The sequence below is a fragment of the Cervus canadensis genome, chromosome 15 (assembly GCF_019320065.1).
Source record: "Cervus canadensis isolate Bull #8, Minnesota chromosome 15, ASM1932006v1, whole genome shotgun sequence".
Lineage (NCBI taxonomy): Eukaryota > Metazoa > Chordata > Mammalia > Artiodactyla > Cervidae > Cervus > Cervus canadensis.
Window position 1 is genome coordinate 40,634,811 of NC_057400.1, and position 22,884 is coordinate 40,657,694.

At 40.2% G+C, this 22,884-nt stretch overlaps 1 protein-coding gene across 7 annotated transcripts in view; it reads right to left on the reverse strand.

Moving 5' to 3' along the window:
* The window catches only part of RBMS1 (RNA binding motif single stranded interacting protein 1), a 213,935-nt gene that overhangs the window by 123,924 nt on the left and 67,127 nt on the right, over positions 1–22,884 (reverse strand). For 2 of the 7 annotated variants that reach the window (XM_043488057.1, XM_043488055.1), the window contains exon 1: positions 3,619–4,084. The exons of the other annotated variants lie outside the window; for them this stretch is intronic. In XM_043488057.1, coding sequence (XP_043343992.1) covers positions 3,619–3,687 — 69 coding nt within the window. In that variant the 5' untranslated portion in view covers positions 3,688–4,084. Of the gene's footprint in view, positions 1–3,618; positions 4,085–22,884 lie in introns of those variants that run through there. 7 annotated transcript variants of the gene reach the window in all.

Sequence of the window (22,884 nt, forward strand, 5' to 3'; positions counted from 1 at the left end):
CAAGAAAGCAGCAAACTATGTAAATCTATTTAAACTGAGAAGATAAGTACTTCACTCATCAAAAGTTAGCAACTCCTATCAAGTACAGCTATTGGGTGGCAAGATCATTTGGAAAGAAAAGAAACACACACACAAATTCTTATATTCACTCCTCGACCCCAAGAGACCCAACTGTAAACCACTGGGCCAAAAAAGAGGACTTGCTCAAAACCCTAAAAAAGGACATGCCTCAGTTTGTAAAAAACCAAGCATATGACATAACTGAGTCAACTACTCAAGAAAACAGTTCCATAATGGAAGTAAGGAAACACGAAGGGGGAAGTACCTAATAAAACAGTTGAAAATACAATGGAAATATTTATTTCCTCTAATTAAGGCCTTTTCAGCACAAAGCACTTTTTCTACAGAAACACACTAAAGTATTTTCACAATTACAGAAGCGGTTTTCATTTTGGTTGTGGGGGTGTTCTCATATAATCAGACAAGGTTTGCTTAATATCCTACATCTGAAAGTCACAGTTAACAATAATTGGACACACAGGCTTTTCCATGGAGACTAGAGCCAGCAATCTTTGCCTAGATACTGCCTCCTGGGTTATCACTCCACTCACAGCATCTTACTCTGACCTGCGCCAAGCAGGTGTATTTCTAACAAGCTCGTAGGCCTGTGATGCAGGAAAATCTTGTTTATTCTGGATGATGCCAGAGATCAGTGCTCCTTGATGCCCTCCACACACAACATGGAGGAGGAGGAGGATGAGCATCACCCACTTCTGCTTTAACTGAAACTGGCTGACTCCGATATTTGTAAAGTTCTAAGAAGAAATTGTACAATCACTCCATAAAGCAATCCTTTGACATTGATGCCAATCCCCAGTATCATGAACTCACTATCCAAGTCATTCATGTTGTCATTCTTCACCTTCAACTCCCTTACCACCCCTCCACCCTGTATCCCAGCCCCCAGTCCAGAAAGGTGGGAGGAATCCCTAAACCAGACTTTCTGAGACTAGAAGGGTGATGGGCAGTGATGTAAAGAAGCTCTCTGTGAGTTTTCATTGAAATGTGCATGTAATAAGCAGGCTGCCAAGGTGTGGTAGTTTTAAAGAGCTTGACTACCAGGGTCCAAATCCTGGCTCCACATTTTGGGTCATACAGACTGAGCACGGAACTTAAGCTGTCTCAGTTTCCTCAACTGTAAAAATAAAGATATTATTACCTGCCCTGTAGGACTGTCAAGATGACTAAATGAGTTAATCCACCTAAAGCCCTGAGAACAGCAATCCACAGGCTGTAAGATGCTCAACGACGGTTTGCCACTAATATATGTGTATGATACAAATGTGACTCTGGCTCATTTTTTTCCAAAGATGATTTTCAAGTATTTCTCACATTCAGTGTTTTCCTCAGGCAAATTATCTTAAATCAGCTCTAACAGCTGATTATATATTTCTACATTAAAATCAAACTGCACTATACACCTAAAACGTACCTATTCTTTCATCTAAATGAACACAGAGTAATGTGAACTGAAACGTGCAAGCTTGATATCACAAAATCTTCTAAGAAGCATTAATTAGACTTCCCATTTAGACTATGCCAGGATGAGATCACAAAGTCACTCATGGTAACCAGGTCCCCGCGCTGGAAGTGTGTTTTCCCAGTGAATGGCTAAATACTAACAAAAGAAACCTTTGACTCAAAATACCACTGGTACCCAGGGTCTTGTGTCTGTATAATGCCTACACATTCATTTCTTTCTTCGCCTATAGAAAAAAAGAGTCTGTTTGTTTTTCTGATTCAGTCAGCCCTTTTAGTCTCTGAATCTAAGGAGAGCCCAGTGAAAAGAAGAGCATCTTATCAGCGTGCTCCAGACCAGCAGGCTGTCCCCCTCCACACACAAAACCTCCAGCCCCTCACAGCAAAAGGCCTCGCCCTCAGAGCTTTTTCCCCATTTCAGAGCTAACACCCCGCCGGGTTTTGACAACAAATAAATGAATACACAAGGCCCTTACATAATTAGCCATCTTTTCAGGTAGAAGGAGGTGGATGGGGGAGGAGGGTTCAGGAGAATATTCATTGTAAATTGGCTTCGTTTATGAAGTTGATGTAAGTGTACTGGATCCCAGGTATTTCTTTTAAGTGAGGCCACAGGAAGAGAGTTCAGAGACGTGGGCTTCTGAATCTTGACAATTTTAGCATATACTTCAACCAAGTCACAAATGCAGAATTTTTTTTTTTAATTAAAAGGAGGGACTTTTCTCAAGCCAGGTAAAAGTTCCATTTACTTGGGCAGGAAGGGAACACAGACTAGGTGTGTTTACTGTCTTTTCAAGGGGAAGCTAACAAGTGAAAGACACAAGGGCCAGAAAACAATACTTTTGGACACTGTCACTGTGTTCAGAAAATTAGGACCACTTTCAGACATACTTATGCTAAGACATGCCTTCCCTCCCCCAAAAATGACTCTGAGAACAAAAAGGACTAAACATAATCAATAACCCTGTGAACGCCTTTAGGAAAGCCACCAGGCATCGCTGTCATCTGTCATGATCTTAACAGAGCCATGGTCTGCATGGAAGGATATAGTTTGATTGAATCATTACGGGGGTAATAACTTAATTGATTTGTCTCAGTGGCTAAGGATGTAGACAAGAGATATATTATGGAAGAAAAATATCTGCAATCGTGTTTTTGTTTTCTCAACAAGCATCTTGCCACTGACCTCTAAATCAGTTTAACCTTTTCTAAACAGACCTGCACATTTTTTACATAATTTAAGGCTACGTTTTGTTTTTGCTGCTGCTGAAAGGCTCTGTGAGATTTATCACAACATGGCTTCAGTAACCTTCTTTTAAAAACAAAGATGAAAAACAAAACAAAAGGCTATGACTATAAGCTTCCAGCTCCACTCATTTTCCCAGGGGATTTTGATCTAACCACTAAAGTGCCTTTGGAGTTCAATCTGTTAAAAAATGTATGAAACGGTATTAAAATAGGAAAAGGCATGTGTATGACTCAGGCTTATCCAAGTATCTCTGCAACTAGCATGTCACAGGATTCCCCTGTGCTGCTGGAAACTGAAAACCTTGAGAAAGTGACAGCAGAAGTTCCTGTTTCTTTTTCTTTCTTTCTTTTTTTTTTTTTAATATATAAATGGGAGGGGGAGCGCGCGCGAACACACACACACACACACACACATATTGGTCTTCCGGGTTTAGTACGAATCGGGTAGGTTCTTTGAGGTTCCAAGTGAAGATTGTTGTAGCCCAGTGTTACGACTTATTATCTTACTCTTCCACACACAAAGGTTTCCAGAAAAAACCCCAAACTTGTTGCAGAACTGGGCGAAGCCCCCAGCCCGGAGCGCTCCTGCTCTGGCCGCGCCGCCGCCCCTTCCCCTTCCTCCGCGTCCTGCCCGGCCCGGCCGGCGGGAGCGAGGGCATCTCCCCAGCTAAGGTCACCGGCCCGAGCCGTCCCCGCGGGCCGCCTCCTGCGAAACAAGGTCACCGCCCAGCCCGGTCCCTCCGAGGAGGACAGCGGAGTCTGGCCGGGCGCTGCCGCCTTTTGTAGATCGGGGCGGCCGGCCTCCGCGCGGCATCCCCGCCGCCGCCTCACCTGCTTGCGATAGGGCGTCCTGCAGCTGCTGCTGCCCCCGGGGTTGCCGCTGCTGCTGGGGAAGATCATCGCGGCGGGCGCGGGCGGCGGGCGCGGGGCAGCCTCGCCGCGAGGGGGAGGGTGCAGGGAGGGGGACGGCCGGGGCCGCGGCCGCTCCGGGAACTCCCTCTCGCCGCGCGGCGGCGGCCGGCGGGGGCTGCAGCTCCGGGCTGACTTCTCCTCCTCCGCCCTAGACCTCCCGAGTCGCCTAAAAGTGCGGCGCGGCAGCGGGCAGGACTCGGGCAGCTCGGGCGGCCGCCGCCCTGCGTGCCATGGACGGGAGTTCGCGCGCGGAGCTGGCGGCGCCGCGGACTCTCCCGGCGGCAGCGGAGGAGCAGCGCCGCCGCGTCCCCACCTACCGCGGCCTCAACCACCGCCCCGAGAGCGCGCCCGCCGGGGGCGGGGAGGCGGCCGCGCACCGCCTCGCGCCGCGCCCAGGCCCACCCGCGCCTCCCCGCCCTCCCGCCCGGCGCCGTGCCCGCCGCCCCGCCGGCCCGCCGGCCGGCCCCCAGGCGCTCCCTCCCGGGCTCGGGGCCGGGGCGGGGGCCACGCGGCCGGGGAAGCCGCCGGCGCCCCCGCTCCGGTGCAATGGTTGGGTCTGGCTCCCCGCATGCCGCACATTCCTTGGAGTAGCCACCCCCCTCCTCTTTTCTTTTTTTTTCTCCTAGATTCTTGGCCTCAGCACCCGCTGCAGCTTTGCACCCCGGCTCGAAGCCCCTTTTCAGGGCATCGCGTCGGGGATCATGCTAACACCTGGGTAGGAAGCCAGCTGGTCCCAGTTCTATCTTTTCTTTCATCCTTCCAAACTACCCCCCCCCCCAATCCCCCTACCGTCCACCCTCCCAGAAAAGGTGCGGGCGATCACACCTACTTCAGTGAACACACCAGCCTTCCATCAAACCTCTGCAAATCCCCGTTCCCCCAATTCGCTCGCGAAAATTTTAGCAGAGAAAATAAGTCTCCACTCCCCACCCCCTCACCGCAAACACGCACGGTAAAGTTCGTGCTTCGTTCCTATGCCAGAGTTTGGCAAGCTTACCTTCGAGATGCCAAAATCAAATAGCGAAAATCATTTCAAGCCATCGGTTTAGCAAGCTTCTCGAAAACTGGAAGAGTACGATCCTTCTATATTTAATTATTAGATGCGACACAAATGTGTTCCACTGAAGGGACACAGAAACTGCAAAACAGGGACAAAGGGAGGAGGTAGTTTCCTTTGTTTTTCAACTGAAATTATTTAAGGCGATTCAAGATGCCCCCACATTTTTTTTTTCCCTGATCAGCTTTGCATTCGTTAGCATATCAAGCCCAGATAGAACCTGAGCAATGCAGACGGCCACTAGAGCAAGTTCCACAGGCGCAGTGTGTGGATGGGCCACTCGGACAGTTGGCCTGTTCAGCAGAGACTGAACAGAGAATATTATCAGGGATAATGTTACCACACTAAGCGGTCAATACTACAGCGTTCTTCCTTGGCCTCTGGCCTCTAACGCCTCCCTTGAAAGGGTCATCTGCCATGATAATGAAAAATCCTAACTTGGCTAAGAAGTGAAGGCACTCAACTTCTGGCTGCCCTAAGGAAAACAAAGTGGTCCCTAAAGAAATCGAATCTTCTAGCAAAGCTGTGACCATTCAAGGGTGTTACAGCAGCAAGAAGCTGAAAAATATCCAACCTAGATACCCTTCCCACTGCTGACCTTGGGAACCACCTCAGTACACAGAGAGGGGCTCCAAACGTTCTTTGACAAGTGATGAGAACTAGCAAGTCTCGCCTACTTAAAAACTGCATACACAAACTATACATATAATTTCTAATTCTTCTCATTAAAAAAAGAAAAAGCAGCAGTAGTAAACTTACTCTAAGCACAGTACTAGGTGCACAGTTTGGCAAGTTAGAACTTGCTAGATAACATTCAGAGAAATGTATCTGTTATTTTAAATGATTGAATAAAAACAATGCAACTAACATTCAGCTCTGTGTTAATATATATACTATTTAGGACTACTCCAAGCCATTTTGGCTGCTCCTTTGTTGTCTCCAGGCACTAGGTCCTTCTACCTAGTCATCAAACACAGGTATAAAATAGAAGGCTTTAGGTAGAACTGTTCAAGTCATAGATGCCTTTTGCTGAGAACTCAAGTCATCAAACACGGGTATAAAATAGAAGGCTTTAGGTAGAACTGTTCAAGTCATAGATGCCTTTTCCTGAGAACTTAATGCCCAAGACCCCAGCAGTTTTAACCTGTCATCTATGGAAAAAATTCCATGTACAGCCTCAGTTGTCATGACTGGTCTCTTAGGAAACCACAGTCTAAACCACAAAAGAACAGCATAGATTAATTTTTCTATGGCTCTGCTCTAAGGTCATGATGCTTTGGATACTGTGCTCTTCTAGAATGGGAAGGCTTGATTTGATACCCTGCAGTTGTTTTACAGGGTTAAGACAAGATTTTAAATGATAATACAATTTAAATTGGACTACAAGAGCAATTCTAATAACTAGGTAACTAAAATATACTAAGAACATTAAAAATATTTCAAGGACTATTTTTAAGAATAAAAATGATATCTAAACAGCAACAAAACAAAATGTTTGATATAGTGGATGGCATAAAAGGAAACAAGGAAAGGTGTATATTTATACAATGTCTACAAGCCAGGGTTCAAAAGTTCCAGATTCAGGAAGGTACTACACACTTAACTAAGCACTGCAAAGAAAGAAGACAGATTTTCCACCCTCAATGACTATAAAATGTAAAATATAACAAAGTCACTAAAGCTCAAATAATTCCAACCTAAGAGAAATAACAAATATTAAACCATATATATATTATAATATATACATATATAATCAATTATAAATATTCACAAGTGATTATTTATAAATGGCTACAAGAAGAGATACCAGTGAGATTCATCTAGGAAAATATATTTGACCTTTGAAAAAAATATATTTTAGGACAAAGCAAGGAAGCATTCCAGAGAAACTGTAAGTTATCGTGGTCAAAATTAGAGCTTTGGAATCTGCCCGGTAGATACTCATCTTCCTGAAAGGGAAACTGAGCCTTTGTTGAGTGGGCAGTCAGACAACATCCTCCACAGCCCAGCTCAGCTGGTGGGTAAAGTTGTGGGAATCTGACCCAAGAGCAGTCAATCCACAGATAGGCCAGTGACCTATGACATGACTGGGACTGAAAAAATGAGCAGAGCCAATCAGATCCTCACCCCTGGGAATCTGATTCAGAAAACTGAACCAGTTAGGAAAGGGGCAGAAACTGCAAGAGTGCCAGGGGTAGAGTTGAGGCCACAAAAAGCCAAAACCATACGCAAGCCAAGGTTATGAGGAAGCAGAAACTATGAGTAACAGGAAGCTGACTGGCAGCAAACGGAGAGGCAAGCAGATGCCAGGAGCGGGTGAGCACTTGGCGGGGACATGATGGAGTCCCTGAAGCTGCTCTGGCTCTTCAGACTGACAACAGCCCCTCTGTGTGTATGGGGAACCAGCCCCACCCCTCGTTCTTCAGATAGCTTAAGTGAATCTGGACTTTGCAATCCAAGGGACAAAATTAAACAGCCAAACCAATCTGGCTCCACATTTCAGCTTTCCACTGACTAGCCACATGGCTTTGGGCAAGCCAGTTAACCTCTCTGAGTCTCAGACTCCTCACTGACTATCCTAAGTATATCTATGGTATTCCAACCAAAGTGCCCCACTCAATAAATGGCAGCTATTATTATTGTTTTCCCAGGTTTTATAGTGGTGGTTTGTAGACTTAAGTGGGTATACTGTGTAAATAACTGCTATTAGTAAGGCTGGCTGATCATCAAAGAGCAGGAGCAAGGGAGCAGGTTGAATGGACAAGTGAAAAAGACCAAATTTAGGTAAGGAGAGCCTGTGTCTTTGAGAACTGTTTGCTGAATGGCTGAATGAAGATGCTTTCCAAGGCTTAATCCTAAGAGGTTAAAAAACATGTCTGACAGGAGGTCTGTTTCAAGAGCCTAGGTGAACTCAAGGTTTTCTCCCACGTTTGTTTTTGTCCTGTTTCCTTTAAAGAGGTTGTATGTTGGACCAGGGCCATTTCTGTATGAATGGGAAGACTGTGCGTGCTATCAGAGATCACACTGTGAGGCAGGAGGAGGCTATGAATGAGGCTAATAAGGACAGAGCCGTCAGTACATGCAGGAGCCTGTAGCCTCGTAGAGATGAGATTTCGTGATTCCCAAGTGTTTGTAAAACCACAACCTGAGAATCTGAATTGAGAAGATATTTGTCCCATAGAAATATTTTGAAAATGAGACTTTCATTTATAAATTTCACATCTCATTTCACTTTCACAACAACCCTATGAAGTTGGAAGGGTTATTAGGCTTCATTTACTGATGAGAGGAAAACAAGTGAAGACTCACTGACTTAACCATAGAGTTAGGAAGTAGCAAGCAAATGTTCAAACCCAGATTGAGTGAGGGTTAAAAGATCCTGTCCTGTGCTCCTTCAACACTGTAAAGCTGGGACTCAAAAAAGCCTTATAAATAATGCTCCAATTCCCAGGTGAGTACTTGTAACCCCTACAGTGCTGAGTTGCTGGACACGAATAATGCAAGGCATTAAGTGATAAGTGCCAGCCAAGTGGTACAATTACGCACTGTGCAAGTCCACTGCAGGGTGAGATCAATACAGGATATAACAAGGGTGTGGGGAGCTCAGCTGTACAAATGTTTTTGTTTGAGGGACACTCAGAAAGAAGCATTCTGCAGATGAGAAAAACAAAAAGTGTGTGTGTGTCTGTATGAGAGAGAGATAGGTGGTATGAGAGAGAATGTAGATGTGGGGTGACTGCTGTTGAAATCATCACTTACCAATAAACTCCTTAAGGCAGCAGGAAAATCAAAAGGTCGGGGAGCCCCCCATTCCAACACGTGTTACTGAGCCTCATATAGGAAAGAAAGAAGCCTTTGAATAAAATTACTCAAAGAAAGTGTGGTGGGAGAGCTAAGCTTTGAAAGAAGGGGGAAAAGCGGGGGATAGAGAAGATGTCCAATGAGATAACAGAATACCTCTGTCAGCAAAAGAGGAGACCTGTGGTAGGTTCTAATCCTTCGATGCTAAGGCATTTCAAGCACCCTTTTTTATTTGAGTCACATTAAAAACAGAAAATAAGAGGAAAAATTCATCCAAAATTACTTTACATTACAATATTTAAGGAATAAAATATAAACATATAGTAGGTGTTAGTGTAAGCAGTTCAAACTTAAAAAAAATGTGTTTACATTTGAGAGTCTCTACGTCTAAAATATAACAAAAGCCTCTAGCTCCCAGCAAAGCAGGGAAAAAAAAGAAAAAAGAAAAATATGAGGTCAGCAGATTCTTCAAATTTCTGTTCTTTCTGATACAAAATTGAGTTGATAAAGTATCCTATTTCTAAAGTAGCAGCAATATTTTCTATTATTTACTATTTTGCTTTTTAAAAAATTCTACAATCTTATTCTAGACCTAAAGTCTCCCTAGACGCATATAAAATCACATGTGTATAAAAATGAAACTACTATAATAAAATAAAACTATAGCTCTATAGCTATAATCCTGGAAGACATATAGAACAACATAAACATGGCCAAATTCTGATGAGTCTTATCAGAAGCAATATTCTAATGAGTCTTAAATTTATTCTGGTGAACAAAACAGAAGAAATGGGCTTTTCCCTACTGCAGCTTCTCTGTATGGACTAATAAATGTCATTTATTGAGTAGCTACTATATTCTAGGCATTTTCTCAGCAAGTTCCTCTCTCCCGCCCTCATTCTCTCTCTCTCACACACACCATGAGAGAATAAAATCAGCCCATTTTACTAAAGGGAAAACTGAGGCTCACTGTTGGGCTGCCCTGATGGCTCAGGCTTAAATAACCTTTCCAAGGCCACAGATCCAATATATGATGGAGCTGAGGTTTGAACTTAGGTCCTTCTGACTCCAAACTGCCTACCCTCAATGATACTCCTGATGAGTATTATTACTGTGATCTACAGTTCAAATCCAAACCCTGTGGGGAAAGACCAAAGAGCCCAAGCCTGGGCGTGCATCTAAGCGTCATCGATTACCAACTACGTGACCCTGGGCAAATCACTTTTTAAAAGATAATAAATTACACTGAATTTCCATTCAGTTTATTACGAAGACAAAGTTTCCAATATTAGATTACATACTTAATAGTACAAATACATATTCTGACCCAACCTAGCTCCTAAATCTTATTCAATTAATGGTTGCTAAGATATAACTCCTCTTACAACCACTAGTCTTATTCTCGGGGATAGTTGGTGGAATGGAGTTGGGAGAGAAGCAGAAAAGAACTATCTTCTAAAACCTGGGATGGTGATTGCATAGAAGGTATTTCCAAAATCCTGAACTGAAACTGAGAATAGAATTTCCCTCACAATCTAGTGGGAGACTATATTCGAGATTAGCTTCATTGTGGGCTCATAAATGCTTATCAGACAACTAACATCCTAATCATCATTTAGGATATTTATTTCTGTGGCACAACATCCTCTAAATTTCAAACAAATAATTTACACTCAAAAAATTTTTAGGAATAGCCCATCATAAATTAGTTACTTCCTTGCTCTTGGAAATGAGTTAATAAAATTCAAAGCTCAATCTAATTTCTGGCATAGGTTCTCTGTAAGTTAAAATTTCTTTCCTATGTTTTTCTATAAAAATAGGTACATGGGTCCTTATTCTTTTCAAAAAACAAAATTATGGGGGTAAGTTCTATGAATTAAAATGTTGAGACTTTTGTTTTAGCTTATAGAATTTGTGTTGAATTTGTGTCTGTAGATCAAATTCTATAACAAAGTAGAGTTAACTATTTGAGAAACCGGGAGAAAGAGAAGCTCCATTTTGCATTTACTATGGATTACTGTTTTCCTAAATTACCTAGATGGATGCCTCAATTCTCTATATTCTTTGACTGTGGGAATCTAATACTAGAGCTGTTAATTCTCCATTCCTATAGCAAACCTATGAGTAAATAACTGCTTCTCTTCAGAATACTTTGAGGTAATTCAATGAATTTTCTGTGAAATACAGTGAAATTACAAATGATGAAAGATATTAAGTGATTTTTGCAATTATAGTTTACCTAAAGAGAGAACAGTCAATCATCTACTGTAGTAATCAGACTATGTGTAAAGGATAAGAGCTGAAGTGAGGCAAGGAGTGGGGTGATGTGCTGTGGAAACAGCTAATTACATTCACCTCTTCCTACATGACTTGGGAAGAGACAGAAAGTACTTAGGAAGTCAACAGAATTTGTGAAAAACTAGAGCCCCCTCCCCCGAAAAAAAATCTCTAAATCATGAAAAACAAAACTCAAATCTGGAATAACCATCCCTTTCCCTAAGTAAAAATCAACTGTTTGAATGAAAATTTGGAGAGTACAGACTGACCAACTAACTACCTTGGACAAACAAAACCCTGATATAAGCCAAGAATGACAAAAGGCATAAGACATTCCTAAATGCTGGGAGACATAAACAATGTCTATGCAAAACCTGGGATCCACAGCACAAATAAGGGTTTTAAGCATTCAAAATACAGAAGAAAAAAACAATAAAAGTTTCCTTTCTCTTTAGTTGCTAAGAGGACCATTAAGTTAGTTTATTTTACCTGAAGAGGAGGATAACAGAATAATAAGTGAGAATTCTAAAAAGCTTTCTGTTCTCCACTAAATTATAAATGTTAAGGTTCACATAAGAAAATATGAAATTAGAAGTAAATTTCTATTTAGATCGGGTAGATGAAGGCAAACTTTCCAGTAATAGCATATTTAGTTAAGAGTACTGCAATGGGCTACATAAGGAGCTTATAAAAATTCCCTACCCTGAGTGTCTTCAAGAAATGACTAGTTCTGGTTATCTAATACACTTAACATATGGGACAAACCGATGACAGACCTGTGGCAAAGTGATACTCCCCAAGTGAAGAAAAGGCAAAGGAGGAAATTCTGATATTGTCATGACAATATGACTGATCATGACATCAGCAGTTCCTAATTCCAAAATATAAAGAACACTCCCAGAATGCTGACAGCATACTAAAAAGATCCTCCCAAAAGATCCTCCCCCTTCCTTCACCTCCCAATCTAATATTTAATCTACTGGCAGATGTGCTGAAGTTACAACTAAAGGATTATTAAATGTTGAAATCCTGTGAAAAATTCTTCTAAATTGGAGGAAGCACTAGGAGGAAGAAGTAGACAATTTCTGAGGACATTTTTCAGACCTATATGTTATACTGGGCTTCCCCAGTGGTTCAGCAGTAAATGACCCACCTGAAACACAGGAGCCTCAGGAGATGAGTTAAGATCCCCTGGAGGGGGGCATGGCAACTCACTCTAACATTCTATCTCATGGACAGAGGAGCCTGGTGGGCTACAGTCCATAGGGTCGCAAGGAGTCAGACATGACTGAAGCGACTTAGCAGGCAGGCAGGCAGATATTATATTACACTATTTTGTTATATTTTATTAGATTATAAAAATGTTACAATTTACAAAATGCTTTATTGTACATCTCATTAAAGTCTCAGGGAAGGTGGCAGGGCAGGCATGATCCACTTTTTTTGAACAGCAGAGTGAGCCTAAGGTAGGTTAAACAATTTGACTTAGGTCATGAAGCAGGACCGCAAGGTTGGAAAGAATGATTAAATGCTAGTTCTCGTGCCTGACGTATAATAATCACTCAAGAAACAATTCAATATAGAATGAATGCAACCGTCTCTCCTTGGACACCATGAAAGTGAAAGTGAAAGTCACTCAGTCGTGTCCAACTCTTTGGGACCCCATGGACTATACAGTTTATGGAACTCTCCAGGCCAGAATATTGGAGTGGGTAGCCTTTCCCTTCTCCAGGAGATCTTCCCAACCCAGGGATTGAACCCAGGTCTCCCACATTGCAGGCGGATTCTTTACCAGCTGAGCCACCAGGAAAGCCCAAGAATACTGGAATGAGTAGTCAATTCCTTCTCCAGCAGATCTTCCCAACCCAGGAATTGAACTGGGGTCTCCTGCATTGCAGGAGGATTCTTTACCAACTGAGCTATCAGGGAAGCCCTTGGACACCATGACTGATAATAAATTAAATCTATCCATATTTAGCCATTTCTTTTAGAAGGTTCTTTGTTAAACGGCCTCCAAATCTGAGCCTATTCATTATATTCCTGCCCCAGGACTTTAATCTGTGTCTTCTGTAGATTGTATACAGCTCTTCTCTGTATTCTACACTGTCTGACCCATAAAAGTGAGGGTGGAGTCATCTTACTTTGAGCCTTAACAACCTTGTAAGATTGCTTATATAGTCTGTAAATCTCTGAGTTCCTTAACCCACTGTCCTACACATAGTAGGTTCTGCTGGAGGTGTGAATGAATGAGGAACGATAGCTTTCTTACACAGTCACACACAGGGAGAGACACACAGACACACACACACAAATGACAAATGATGATTTGCATCCTCTTTTGAAAATGATGATGAGGTGAAACTAGAAAGAGCTGAATGTGAGAAATGGAGGGACCAAAGCTTAAAGAGTACATTTTACAGGTTATATTAAGCATGATACATTAATCTTTCAATCACTTGGGATCCTAGGACAGGTTGTAATGAATGTTGCATTTTGCATTTGTATGTTACTTATTAAGGAAATGGGATTCCACAATCAAATGGTTTCTCTCTTGACCTCAACTATTACTGTCAGAATAAATCTTCTTGCTTTACTTTTGAAGGGAAAGTGAAATGTCCTACAAATCTCTCTGAGATCAGTCTCCTATAAATATTTGGATATAAATTGTACGTCATGCAATCTAAGATGCCACTGATTATAATATGCTTAACGATTACTGAGATGTTAACATTTGAAAAAAATGGACAACAGCAATTACAGAACATCATATATTATTAGATGCATCCTGAATTTCAGCAACGCTGATATGTGAAAAAAGTGAGCACTAGAATCTGTTCAGAATGGCACAAGGTACGTGAACACAGTGCATGGATACCATGCACACATGTTCATCTTACAGCTTAGGCTCCAGAAATATATTTTTTCAAACACTCGTTTTTAACCTTCACAAGAACCCAGAGCTACTAGGTGACTGCAAGCAAATGACTCACACAGTCAGTTTTTCCAAGATCTGACTGTGTCTTACTAGTGAGCACAGTCTCCACAAGTCAGAATGAGAAACTCTACCCTAATCTCACAAAGGAACAAACTGAGCTGTCAGCTTCCCTCTCCTAACAGCCACCCCACCTCCTAACAATCACCTCGACCTCTACCCCTAGTGCTTTAGATACACAGCGCATTTATATAAGAAAGGTGAAAAGGAGATGAGCTTAAATCTGTAGACATTTATCAGACTTCTCCACTCCACGTTTTGTTATCCATGCTCTAAAGTTGTCAGTTACAAACAAAACTTGAGAACATTCATCCCAGATGCTACTTCTTTACCAAGTTTAAGTCACACAAATGCATGCAAGTGGACACACGCACACTCAAAAGGTTGTTCAGGGCTGTTCTGGCACTTAGCATCAATTCCAACCTAAGAGTCAACCTTTTAGCAGAGCCTGGAGTAGTAATTCTCAGTCGTCTAGCACTTCCATTTGGAAAAGTAATTTTTATGTGAATCAGGTAAGTCAGATAGAAAGACATATCTAAAATGGCTATCACAACTCTTAAAATTGATATGAAATTACAAAGTGAATCAAAAGCAATAACTTAGCAGGTGAGATGACTCAGTTATAGAAAAAGATATAAATGGTTCACACTTAGAGCAATGACTGTTAGTAGGTGTTGGTATCCGAGGGCACATATTTGTTCAGGAATCAACCAAGTCCCATTTCCTCCTCGTTCTTCATGCACCTTTCCTTTTAGTCATTTCATTGCTGATGTGAAGATAAAACTGATAGGAAAAAGTGAAACTAACTGGTCAACTTAGTAATTCACTTGAGGTTGGTCAAAATGTTGGTTGGAGGTTATCTATGAATTTCATTTATCTGTAACGTTTCCCTTGTTGTAAGAGAAAATTATAATTGATTTCACACTGAATATTACCTTATAGAAATTATTAACACCTCCAACCACCAATATATTCTAAACCCCTATCTCAGGACCTGGCACACACTATGCATTCAAATATTGGTTTAATGAATAAATAAGCAATATGTTTAAAGTGAATGAGAGTCCTTTTGAAACAGATATTATTATGTCCTAAAGTACAACCAGCTTATGATTTTAAGATATGCTAATTCAATGACATTAAAAATTTGAATTTACTAGCCAAACTTTTCAGTATTAAAGAATATCATTCCAGTTTCTGTAATTCATGATTTCTTGAGTGATTTGAAAATATATTCTATTTACGGGCTCTTTTAAGAAGTTTTAGACTTCATTTAAGCTATTTACCAAGGACATCATTTAAGTAAATCAGGGTACAAAATATTGCCAATCATGGTAGAGACTTTTTCCCATTTCCATACTCTGTCTCCTTTCTTTTAAAAAAAACACACAATTTAAGTTTTAATAATTATCAAATTTTTAAAAAGTAGATATACAAACTCTTATAATTGAAAATCATGTAGATTGTTTCATTCTATCACATGACACTTAAATTCTATCAGTAAATAAGAATAGGCAAATTGTTCATAATTGTTGACAATATTCCCTCTGCTGCTGCTGCTAAGTCGCTTCAGTCGTGTCCGACTCTGTGCAACCCCATAGATGGCAGCCCACCAGGTTCCTCCGTCCATGGGATTTTCCAGGCAAGAGTACTGGAGTGGGTTGCCATTGCCTTCTCCAAGATATTCCCTCTACTTTAGTGTATATTTGAAATTTTTCATAATTAAAGTATTTTGAGATGATACAGTGTACTAAACGCCTCGTGAGGTTGGTTTTCAGAGGACTGCAGAAACCAAGGCAAATTGATTCTTGGTGTTCCAACGTCTATTCTTTTAAATAACTACTCTATCTCTCCATTTTGCTCTTTTCTCCTAAAAAGAGAAAAACATTTAAAAAGTTGATATATGAGACTACAGTCTGGATAGTTCAAGAGTGACAGCAAATCCGTTGGAAAATGCTATCTAACTCCAAGTGATGAAATATATCAGGATTCAGTCAGTTTCTACAGTCGACAGTGAAAATGCCCATCTTCTAAATCTGCAGTGCCTCCATGGTCCTTACTGATTCTCTTTTCATTTTCATCCTGACTGATTCTCTTTTCATTTTCGATATCTTATATTCATTTGTTTCCTCAGACTAGAACTGCTGGAATCTCTTCTGTTTCTCCCTCTAACCAGTCCTTATTTGTTCCAAATTGATGTCTACATTGCTTCCAAAATACTTTGTTATGATCTCTTCGGCCATATCCCAGTACTTCCTAACACGCCCACATCAAGTGCAATTTCTGATCATCCCCGGTAAAGCACTCTTTCTAACTCCCTTCCTCCTTTACCTCTCTTCCGGTTACTATTTGTGTTTTGGCTGCAGATGAACTCACTCTTTTCTGGCTCTGAGTTTTGCCAGGAAACAGCCTCTGTTTTTCCATCAGCCAAACCACATTCATCCCTCCCTCTGTTTGCTCTGTTGAAATCACAGCTCATGGTCCACCCCCTCTGAGTTTTTCCTACTTTCATCTATTTTCCAAGACCTCTCACTATATTTTCTAAGGACTGTATTAAATGCCTGTTAGGTCAACCTAACGTCTTTACATAGTAAACTCCTCTACTGATGAAACCATGACCAAGATTTACCATGTACTCTCCACTGTTTACTATGTTAAAAGGCATCCTGTGCACTCAGCAAGTACTTATTGGCCTGGCTTCACCATAAATCAGTTGTTCTTGGTCTCTTTTCCAGTCCAGCACACCTGAGGAATACTGCATATTCCCATCAGTCACTGTGGCTTACTTCTATATGATTCTGTGTCAAAAAGGATGAGGACACACACTCCCATCCTTATGTGAAAAACACTGGTATAAATAATGAATCAGAGAGTAAGTTATAGGAACCCAGAAAAAACAAGCATTTAACTTCAGCTCTACTTATATAGACAGAGATAAAAGAGATGGGCTTCCCTGGTGACTCAATAGTAAAGAATTCTACAATGCAGGAGTTGCAGGAGACACGGGTTTGATCCTTGGTTTGGGAAGATTCTCTGGAAAGGGCATGGCAACCCACTCCAGTATTCTTACCTAAAAAACCCCATGGACAGAGGAGCCTGGAAGGCTAGTCCATAGGGTCGCAAAGAGTCAGACACAACTGAAGCAACTTAGCATGCATGCAGACATAAAAGATATGTCTATAACTTGTACGTTACAGAATATAATGTTTTGTTCTTTTTTATTAAAAAAAAAAAAAAAGGTTTATAAAAAAAAGTTCATAAAAATTATAGCCTCTTGACATAAGAGGCTTTGGGACTGATGAAATGTTTTCTCAGGTAAGGATTTATTTTATTATAACCCAAGATGGTACCAAAATGTATTTCAGAATGACTAAAGCAGCTGAGAATTACTTTCTCCTCATGACACAATTTCCCTTGAAATTCCAGTGGTTAATTCTGTCTTCCCCACACCAAGAGGCATCTGCCTTTTCCATGTTCCTCTTCAATGCAAAACAGCACAGCCTTTGAAACGCACTCTGTCTCATATCACCTCCAGATTGTCACTGCTGTTTATAGTATGGAGGAATGAACAAGGCGTGGGCTTTCAATAAAAACTCCCAGGTTCAAATGAAAATTCTAACACTTGATAACTTAGGAATCTTCACCTAAATCTGTTTAACTGTAAAAAGGGAAAAAATAACAACACCTCTGTTATGGGGTTTGAGGAAGAAGCAAATAAGACAGTTCAGTTTGTTAAATTACAAGTCATCTTCGTATATTCACCTTCAACATAAGTTTGAACACAGCTAAGAGCTTTTCCTAGGTAATATCATGTCATCTAAAATCCCAACTTTACAGGTTGGTGCTTGAACTCCTCTTCAAGAAAACTTGCATATTTGCTTGACTTCAATGACTAACACTGTTGCATGCCATCGAGTCCTGAAATGCCCGTTTTTCTATCTCTTCTACGCTCTTATTCATAAAGATAATAGTTTTAGATAACATTTTTCAGTGCATAATGTGTGCCAGACATTGTTGTTAAGTACTTTATAGGCATTGCTTCATTAATCTGACACCATCATTATTCTTCCCATTCCAGATGTAGAAATGTAAGCTTCCCCTTCATTCTCTTTATCCTTTCATTCTTCTGCTCCATCAGGTCACACTGCCACCGCCATTACCAACAGCACCCCCACCACACACACATACATTTCACTTTCTAACTAATCTAAAACCCCAAATCAGGGACACCAAGTTTGTTCTTTCCAGTGTTCAGCATCCACAGCCGTTTCATCCTGTCTTACACACAAGCAGTTCTGACCATCAGATTTTTCTGTTCCTCCTCCTGCAATGCTGACAACCGCAAATCATAACCATTCTCATTGGCTTCATGAAAAATTCACTTAAGCATAATGTTCACTTTACTCATTTCCAAGTGACTTCCTATCCCATCCCCCACAGAATTAATTTCAAACCTTTCATTTTTTTTCCCTAGAGCTGGAAATCTCACTCTTCATTGCCAAATGATAACATAGAGATCACTGGACATTATTTATATGATGATCAAATATATATTTTTTTCTTGGCATTCTTCACTACCAAGTAGTAGAGATGTTCCCTGTTCTTCTCGAGATACAAATTTCCATCTGAATCCTTGATTTCAAATGAATTTCCCTATTACCTCCTCTCCCATCCCCCACACCAATCTCCCCAACCCAACTTCTATACCTTCCTTTCTTCTTTCCTTCCTTTCTTCTTCTTCCTTTTTTTTCTATGAAAGTAATACATGAATATATTTTCCTTTTAGAAATAAGAACAGAAGATGCAATGGCTTTTTCTTCCTGTAAACTAACTTAAGTCTTCTCTATCCTAAGAGAAAGAAAATTGCTTCTTTGCTTCTTAAGCTATTTTATTCTTTCTCTTATTCATTGGCAAAGTTCTTAAAAGATCACTCATCAGTGGATGTTTATACCTTCTCTTTCCCCTCTAGCTACAGACCACTGTGATCTGGCTTCTGCCCCTACCACTTACCCGCAGCTGCCTCTCGGCCCGCATTCAACATGATTTAGTTCTGTAACTCACCTTCATGGAATTCTTCATGAATGTCTATTCTTTCGGTTGTCCTCCTTTGCATTCACTTTTTTCCCTGCTCTAGATTCTACTCTATATATGAGTTCACCCATGACTAGCACTTCAGTAATCACCCTAAATAAAGGAGTCTGCGTTTAGAGAGCCAATCCTGGCTTTTCTCTAGGGGTCCGGTCCCATGGTCCTAACTGCCTTGAGCCTCTGTTCCCCTGCTCAGCATTCACTACGTTATCTGTCTTCTCTCTCTTTACCACTGAAATCTATTTGCTCCCTATCATGGCCACTTGTAGTGTACTTTGCTTATATTCAACTGTGCATTTCACTGGAATTCGTAGGCTTGTTAAGAGCTAGCAGTCTAGCTCAATGCGTTGCACACAATTGCAACTCTACAAACAAAAGTTATTTTAAATTTATAGGTATATGAGTCCAAGGGGGAAAAAAACTACCATTTTCATAAAATTAAAGAGAAAATTTTCCTCATGCTCATGCAGCACTTTTATTATCTATTTTCTTTTTGTTTTCACACAGAAAGTCCTCAAAATTGGAAAAGCACTTTTTCTCTAATGAGGGAAAATACTCTCAAATGCCTTTGGGAATGCTGATCATTTCCAAAGTGCAGGAAGAATGAAAGCCCCATTAACTGGCAACTTTGGATAGTCATGCTCTAACAGGGAAAGTTGAGCAACTAAATCTTTTTTTTTTTAATGTATTTTATTGAATATTGAACTGCTCTTCAGGTTCTTCTTCAACCCAAGTTTTCGATGAAAACTTTTAAATGAAAAACATAATTGCCCATTTGGATCTAATCATGTCTACCATCTACTCATAAACTATTATACAAGTGGCAGAATCTGGGAAAGATTTTTACAAAATAAACTTCAGCACCTCCCTTTCACCTTTATTTAAAAAAAAAAAAATGCAAGAAAAGGAATAAAGAATTGAGAATTCTGACCTGGTGTTAATTTTTATATCCCAAGCAACCAAAAGCTAAAAGATTAGCAGCTATTGGAAGGCAGAGGACTTAACAAAACAAGCATAAAAGGGGATGGTTGCCTTAAGATGATGAGGAATTGATCATCTCTTCATTGTTGTTGTTTAGTCACTAAGTCATGTCTGACTCTTTGCAGGTCAACCCCACAGACTGTAGCCCGCCAGGCTCCTCTGTCCATGGGATTCTCCAGGCAAAAATACTGGAGTGGGTGGCCATTTCCTACTCCAGGGGATCTTCCTGACACAGCTATCAAAACCCACATCTCCTGTGCCTCCTGCATTGCAGGCAGATTATATCTTACTAGCTCCTTAAAAATTTGATTGAAAGAGAAGATAAAGTAATATCCTAACAATATTCCTCATCTATTCATTTAACCAATATTTACAGGGAGTTTACTGTAGTCAAACCTTTGGGAGATGTGCACAGACAGGGAAGCCGTGAGGCAGTTGAGGGGCCATGACTAAGCTGAAGTTGGGCGGAAACAGAAACAATGAGACAGAGGAATCATCACTTGTAATAGTGACTCACAGGGCAAGGATTTCCAACAACACTGAGACTCAGAGGAATGGAGGAATGAGCTTCCAGTAGACAGCAAGAAGCAAAGTAGCCAGACACAGCAGCTAAACAATGAGCAACTAGGGGACAGAAATGAAGGACACTCAAGAGGGAAAACTTAAAACTCCTGCTCTTTGATTGGTGCCTTGAACTGAGACCAGTCATCCAGTTGGGTTAACAAGGCCCACCACCACTATGGTTCCTGCCAATCCCAAGGCCTGGTAAGGCAGTTTTCCTGGGTTCTCTTGAGGTCTGGTCTCATAAGAGAGACTCTTGATTTCCATTCACACATTCTTAGAACAACCCCACCCCCATTAATTAACACAATCAGTAGAGGGTCTCTATTACTTGCAATCAAAAGCATCTTGCTAAACAATACTAACACAATTATATAAGAAACTGCTTCTTGAAAGTTAGAACTTAGCAACAGCAAGTCATTTCAAGAGGGAAATAATTTGATGTTGGGCAGTACCACCTGCTTATTAAGTTACTAAATTATCTCCATTTCTTTCAAATCTTTATTATTAACAAAATTGCCCTAATTGCACCTACATGATCAGCTGGTATCTTATCATCCCAATTAAAGTGTTGCTGCTTTCTGTATATGAGAAAACCAAGTTTCTTACATACAATCTGAGCTGTCTCAAATTCTTTAAAAGGAATGCCAAGATATAGGTTTCTCTCCCCACAAAAACAACAAACAAAAACCAAAAACACACATACAATTTAGACTATCCTCCATGAAACTCCAAATATGTCATTAATGCTTATGCATTTCAATGTCTCTAAAATGACCATTTAATGTACCATTTAATATATGAGATGATGTTATTTGTTTCAAATTCTTCTAAAATGTGTACATATGATGGATTGTCTAAATAAGTTTTAGAGGTTCTATTTTGGGTTTAAGTGTATATCTTTTAAATCAAAGGAAGAACTTTTTTTTTGTTGTTGCTATTAGAAGCCAATAGATTTTTGATAAGATGGTCTTGAGGGTTGTGTTATATTTTAGGAATGAGCACTTCCTGTCCAGATTTGCCCTGCTGCCTCATTCCTGGTGACTTTTAAACCATCTGGGGTCACAGTGGCCTCTCTTTAATTAGTATCTCACTGGAGGGAGGGGAGCATGTCAAAAAGAAAAGAATGCATGAAGACATTATAAACAAAGGTCTTCAAGGCAACTTGGGAGATTTCATCAAGGAGTAAAGAAAGCCTAGCTCCCTCCTTTGTTACCAAAGTAAGCAGGAAATGGTTTTGATTTCTACAAATTGAGAAGGCTGGAATTTTTATATATGTTTGTTAATTCTGGCTTAACGTGTCAGACTTTCTCTTTGTTTCAGTTTGATGGTTTGATTGAAAACCATGCAATCACTATTCAGACATCAGAAGAGCGATATATAAACAAAACAACTGATTCAGTAAAAACTTTTCCATCTAAAGCATGATTCCATTAACAATGTCCAAATTATACTGACACACATTTGTTTCTTTAAAATAAATAAGTACAATATTTAGGACAGTAAAAGTTAGTACTATCTAAAAGATACTTCTAAAATAGATACTAAATGGCTAAAACTGTACTTCTCATATCTCTATGTGTAATCAACTAACCTTATGAGGCCAGGAACAAAAACTCTATTTAAATTAGGTTCATTATAGTAAATGAGTGAATGAATTAAAAAAATAAAAAACAAACTTGCCTGAAACTAAGAATGACAATTTTAAAAATCTGAGTTTAAATATATATAAACATATGCAAACATATATGTCTATATCTATCTATCTATCTATGAGTATATACAGATAAAGATACAAATTCCATACAAATATAATTTCAGAAGGGAATTATATTTTCAAAATACCAAAGAGTAAAATTCTTGCAAATTAAGATGGTTTTGTGTATGAATAAGCAATGCTTTTAGATGATTAAATCCTCAGTTCAAAGCACTGGCACTGATTAACGGTTTCTGTTGGGTACTATTTACAAGAAATCACCCCAGCAGGGTGCCCATGTCCAGTTTCATAATCACATAGTACACCCGCCCCACAGGATTACGTTCCGGGCAAGTTTGAATGTTAAGTTGAATTTCATTCTCTTCAGGAAGTGACTTTTACTCAAGATTGAATACAGCTGTTAGTACAGACCACTGTTCCAAAAACACTTCTATGAGAACTGGAAGAAAACACCATTTTAAGAATTGCAAATTCACTTTCATTATTCCAGATCTGTGCAACTACATAGGAGGGGCTTCTTTGGTTCCTGATAGTTGAATTAAATTTTTATATATATTCAAAAGAAAACATACTGGATGGTTAAAAGATGGCTATAAGACTTTCCAAGTACTTTTGTAGCCTAAATATTTTTTATAATCGAAGGATCAGTTTGTTTGTAACAGATTTAGTGCTGGTTTTTTGTTTCAAAAATCAATGTTATCCTAACACTTG